This window comes from Hydra vulgaris, chromosome 10, assembly GCF_038396675.1.
Source record: "Hydra vulgaris chromosome 10, alternate assembly HydraT2T_AEP".
Taxonomy (NCBI): Eukaryota; Metazoa; Cnidaria; class Hydrozoa; order Anthoathecata; family Hydridae; genus Hydra; species Hydra vulgaris.
In genome coordinates this window covers 50691289-50697076 of record NC_088929.1, presented here as the reverse complement: position 1 = coordinate 50697076, position 5788 = coordinate 50691289, and the positions used below count along the sequence as shown (strand labels likewise).

The 5788-nt window shown below is 26.7% G+C and overlaps 1 protein-coding gene and 1 long non-coding RNA gene across 3 annotated transcripts; one reads left to right on the top strand and one right to left on the bottom strand.

Moving 5' to 3' along the window:
- Window positions 1-362: 362 nt before the first annotated feature.
- Window positions 363-2343, top strand: LOC136086028 (uncharacterized). The gene is made up of 4 exons (XM_065808258.1): window positions 363-495; window positions 600-648; window positions 1235-1714; window positions 2172-2343. The coding sequence occupies exons 1-4, from the start codon at window positions 493-495 to the stop codon at window positions 2231-2233; spliced, it is 594 nt and encodes a 197-aa protein (XP_065664330.1). The 5' UTR covers window positions 363-492; the 3' UTR covers window positions 2234-2343.
- A 1710-nt stretch (window positions 2344-4053) lies between these two features.
- On the bottom strand, window positions 4054-5377 carry LOC136086643 (uncharacterized). 2 transcript variants are annotated; one of them, XR_010641491.1, is made up of 4 exons: window positions 5198-5377; window positions 4926-5074; window positions 4633-4805; window positions 4056-4557 (listed from the first exon to the last, which is right to left on the bottom strand). It is a non-coding gene; the product is annotated as an uncharacterized LOC136086643 (long non-coding RNA). The 2 variants fall into 2 exon arrangements; XR_010641490.1 differs by having other exon boundaries at window positions 4054-4557; window positions 4926-5373.
- Window positions 5378-5788: the final 411 nt, after the last annotated feature.

Here is a 5788-nt window from a genome sequence, read left to right as displayed (position 1 = left end):
GCATTTTCATTTCTATTTTTAAATCTCGAATGGCGTGTTTTGGAATTAACAATAATGCGGACTCTTAGGAATCATACAATCAAAAAGAATGACATTTGAGGATTTATAAACAATATTAGAAAAGATTTGGATCTCAATTTAACAAATGCTGCGCAGATTTAATTACAATATAATACAAAATAAGCTCTCAACTTGCGTATAATAAATCTTAAAAAATATTATAAAATTAGCTAATTAAATTGAGTTGCAAAATTTCTATGCAAAATTAAATTTTATCATTTAAGAATTGACGTCAAAAAGTGATTAAAATATTTTTAAATAATAAAATATATAATAAAATTAAAACAATTGTTTGAAAAACCATTGTTAGGAATATTCATCCCGTCACACAACAGTAACCTTGTTCTCCGTATAAAGAAGCGCCATTTCATCATTCTAGTCAGACCTGATGAGAGAAAGCGAAACATTGCGATTCAGATTACAGAACAAAAAATGGTAGTAAAAGTTTCAAACTTTTTATTAATGAATTTTTTACAATTTTTACAAAACTAGTTTTACTAAAGAAACGGCTTAATTTTTGAATAACGTTTTCTTTTTAGAAAAAGATACTTGGTCTTGTTTTACTATTCGCGGTTACACATTGTCTAGGTAACTATATTTATTCACGCTCATTTTAAAAGCAATTATTCACAACGTTGAGTTTCTATTTTTGTTCTTACAGATAAATAATTCTTAAGTAAATCATTCAAAACACACCAATAACAATGCATCACACTTATGCTTTTGTGTTGAAGTTTCTAAAAACCACTTTTACCAGTTAAAAGTAATAGTATTAAATAAATATAGCAACTAGGTAACAATTGTGAGAAAGCCAGCACCTAAATCAGAGATAGCAAAGAGTCTGCTAATTAAATTAGTATTTTGAAAATACAAAAAGTATATTATAAAACCTTTAAATACACGACTTGCTATCATTTACAAATAGAAACTCAATTCTTAATCAGTGCTATAGACTTCATTTTTCACGCTTTCATTTTTAATTAATTGCTTAGCTGAATTTTAGAAGATTCTATTTTTCACATGGTATTGAGGCGAATTTTTGGCAAATACTGTAGAGGCACAAGACAAGATTCATCAATAATAATCAAACTTTAAAAATTTAATGTTATTTTTTTTACAATGCATTTTTTCGTCTTTATCAATTACTTAAAATGTGCTTTATTCTTTACATTAGAATATCTTTATAAAGGAGAAATGGAGAAACTGAAGAAAGATAACTTGATCGGGGTTTTGTCAAAATTAGAAACTAGTTTTGCTGTTTCTTTCACTTTAAAACTCAACAACTTTTCAGATGGATTTAGAAGCGTTCTTCATTTGACTACAGGAGAAAATAATGAAAAATATGGTGATCGAATCCCTGGCGTTTGGATTTATTATAAAATGTTGCACGTTGCTTTTGCAATTAATGGTAACCAAAATCATTATTTATTTTCCAAGCCACTTACACTTGGCGAATGGACAGTTTTTCAAATACGTCAATCAGTTGCTTCTGGAAAGACTATTTTTGAGGTATATGTTAACTTTGAAAAAGTATATGAAGTAGAAAACCTCAAGCCACAAGAATTTAAAAATGTCAAAGTATACGCTGGTGATCCATGGTATGAAGCTCAGGATGGCTACATCGGAAACATCGTTGTCTTTCCTCTACATGCTCGTAAGTTTTATTCTTTTTTGCCTAAAGTATTTTTTGCTAAGTATCTCTACAAGCTTTTACATGAAAGTTTTTGTTACATGTTCAAACTTATCGTGACCTACGAGGCAGAGAATGTAAAAGCGTTGCTATAAATGTGTTAACCCAGTTTTATTCAAAAACTAACCGCTTATTACCCGGCATATCGGTAATTCAATAATGCCGGTAAATATAAAAGACAGCATTTTAACAAACCCTACTATGTTGTTGTGCAAGCTATAGGTCACTATAAAGCTTGCACTGTTTGTTTTCTTTTATCAAAGAAAATGATATTATTTTTATCATCTAGAGTAACTTTAACATACTTAAACTATATTTCAGTAGTTAACTGTGTTACTATGATAGGATAGTATTTATCTGTTTTAACTTAATTTTATATTATAAAACTATCGTTCTCTATCATTTTTCTATTTTTATTTAGAAACAAAAAACAGTTTGAAAAACGATGCAATAAAAAAGAAGAAGTTTGGGCCCGAGTTTTAACGTGTAACAACGACCTTTTTCTGCTTTGAATTTGTACTTTTTTACTCAAAATTTATCTTTGGTTATGTATTCTATGTAATAGTTTATAATAAGAATAATTTTTCATTTTATTTTGATGTTATTGTCATATGATTTTCAAAAACTAAGAAAAATTTGCATATTTCAAAAAAGTCTCTATATAGCCTGACTTCTCATAATTTTGTAAGTAAGAATTTACCTTAAAACGAAGGGAGGCGGAGTTGCGTATTTGTTATTGAAAAAATTGTATTCAAAACAAAAACCAAATTCAGCAAATCAAAAAATGCAAATTGAAACTTTGTGTACAGAAATTTTAAATTTAACCGATAGGAATGTTTTTCTTTTCTTTACATAGACCACTATGTGGCAGGCAAATCAGCTTTCTAAACTACTTTAGGATTATTAATTTGAAAATGAGCAAAGAAAATAAACACGGTTTGTTCGACAGTCATTTAAAAATGGATACTATATATTACAAAGGGTTTGAAAATGTAAAATGTTTTTTGAGGCATTATTTAAATTAAACAAATAAGCCACCATTTTTAAACTTACGCGCATTTCAGTAAATTCATCAACTACCATTGATTGCATTCTAACAAATAGTTCTCTGAATAACAGTTTGAATCTCGCAGTTTCTTTGCAGTTTTTACTGATCATTTTCCTATGTTCCGTAATACCCACGAAACTTTATTAAACAATGATAAAATAAAATGCATTGTAACTCGTAGAAATCTTTGGTACGAAAATCATGATAAACGAAAAAGACATCTTGATGATGAAAATTATTTCAGCGTTTAAACTTCTTTAGATCCAAATTGGGAAATAATTGGTTTTTTAAATTTTTTTTTTTAATTTTTTTGATAATATCTTCCTGAAAATAAATTAAAAAAAAAACAAACAACAATGAATTTAAAAATCCATGGATGACTCGAAATCAAAGAAAGTCGTCTAAAAGAAAATAATAACTCTATACAAAGTTTCTTAAAACTAAAAATGAAAGAGGTGAAAAAGCGCAACAAAAGGTTAAAGTTTCAAAAAACCATAAGGAAATGTAAAACAAATTACTCTTGTAATTGACCCGATTAAGATCAGTAGAGCATAATTGTAACAAATTCCATACTCAATTAAGTTACCGCAAAAAAAATAAAGCACTTTTGCTTGCTAAAAAAATTGACTTCAAACAACAAAAACATAACGTTTAAAATATACATAAGTGAATAACTTAACAAATATCGAATTAATAAAACTATGTATTTTCTTTCGCATCAAATATTGTGCATCCAACTAAAACTTTTAATACAAATTTTAAAACGAAAACCCAGCCCTAATATAATTAATGATAACCCAGACGGCACATCTGGTTTTAATCTCGGAATGAAAACCCGTATAAACACGTGTTTGTTACGATCCAGGCGTAAACCAAAAACACGTCGATTTCACGGGAAGTTTAACTGGAGTTTTACACGTGTTTTCTAAGGTTTTAAACACGAGTTTTTTTATGTTTTAAATACGTGTTTTTGAGGTTTTAAACTCGTGTTTTATGAGGTTTTAAATTCGTGTTTTCTATAGTTTAAAACGGACTTATGGCATTAAATAAAGTTTCCAAACGGAAACTTTATTCAATGCCTTAAGTTAGTTCAGGCATAAGTTTTCCAAACTTATGCCTGAACTAACAGCTGTTCAGCACGGTTTAATGATAAACTAAAAATACGTAGGTTTTGTTAGACACGTTTATAGCTTTAAACATGTAAACCTTTTTTTATATATACTACATTACATTTACGACAATTTTGTTGTTTTATTTTTGTTTTTTAAGGTAAATTATTTTACAATAATACTACGAAGAAAAAATAAACAAAGAAATAATAAACCAAATCATTAAAAATAAGCTAATAAAAGACGCTTGGCACATGGTTACCATACATAATATTTAATTTCGATTGATCGCCTCTTCCGTCATTATTAAATCTAAAATCGTATAACAATACGCTTTCGCATTTTTACAAACAATTCCAGTAGCATCGAATGTTCTTTTTAATTTTTCTTAAAAAGAACATTCGATGTTCTTTTTAAGAAAAAAGTCGGATTCGAACTTTACTAACTCCTCAATTGAGGTAACCTGTTCAAATTTAACTTCATTCAAATCTTTATCTAAAAACTATTGCAGTAGCCCAAATTTCTTTTTATGTAATGGTGTGACACAATCATTTTACGCTAAAATATGGCATCATCCATGGGAGAAGTTTCGTTTGTCTGATTTTTTGGTCGATCTGTATTGGTAATGTTTTTTGATGATTTGCCTTAATCTATTTAAAAAAAAACAAGTTTTATAATAAATAACAAAATAAATGATTATCTTAGTCTATTGTTTTGTATTGTACCTAAATAAATGCACTATAAAAAATGCTGTTTGAAAAAACCAGAGTGATGATTCGATGGAAGAGTAAAATTGCTTTTTTCCTTATTAATCACGCTTGTTTGTGTCTGTACATTTAAACGGAATCGACCCTTCATTCTTCTTTTCAAATTGTTTTTTAGAGCCACCTACTTCAACCTAAATAAGAGACGCCCTTTAAGAATTTATGAAACCCATTAAGAAACATAATTCATCAAATATACTATTGTACTTTTTAAATATTATAAACTTTTAAATTAAATGCAAATAAGTTATTACTTTGGAAAGACCCAGAAGCCCGAGTATTCACAAGTATTTTCATTAGCATTTGTACCAGGATGTAAATCCTCTCTTAATTGATTTTTGCTTATAAATATAGAAATCTTTAAAGGTTGATTCGAAAGGTTGATTGTTAAAGTGCAAATATCCTGTTTTAAGATAAATTAGACTAATATACACTCAAATATAGGCAATAAATATAAATATAAGTTATACATAATATTTAAAAAAACCAAATGCACACATGCCCCTGTTCATTAATAGTCACCTACCTTAATAAACATTAATATTATTATCTTCATTAAGTTTCTGAAGTCTTCAATAAATATATTGTCTTCATCTAGATTATGTGATAACGACAAAACTCCAAAAAGATAAAATTTCCCAAAACAAAATATACCAGATTTATTAGTGTCATTTTAAATTTTTTAAAGTTAAAGATAAATAACTAGAGTTTCATTATAAAATATTTTCATTAACAGTTGTACCACCATTAATATTTTTTCTCATTTTCTTTTTCGTTGAAAAAGTGAAAAACTAAGTAGTTGACTTTTAGTAGAATTAGGAAGATTATTTTAGTAAACTATAAGTAAGTAGAAGACTTATAGTAGAATCTTTTCAATTTATGTCTTGTTGCTTATTGAAACCCACATATTCTGGTTTAAAAATGTTTATATATATATATATACATATATATATACATATATATATATATATATATATATATATATATATATATATATATATATATATATATATATATATACATATATATATACATATATATATATATATATAATATATATATATATTTATATATATATATAAATATATATATATATATATATATATATATATATATA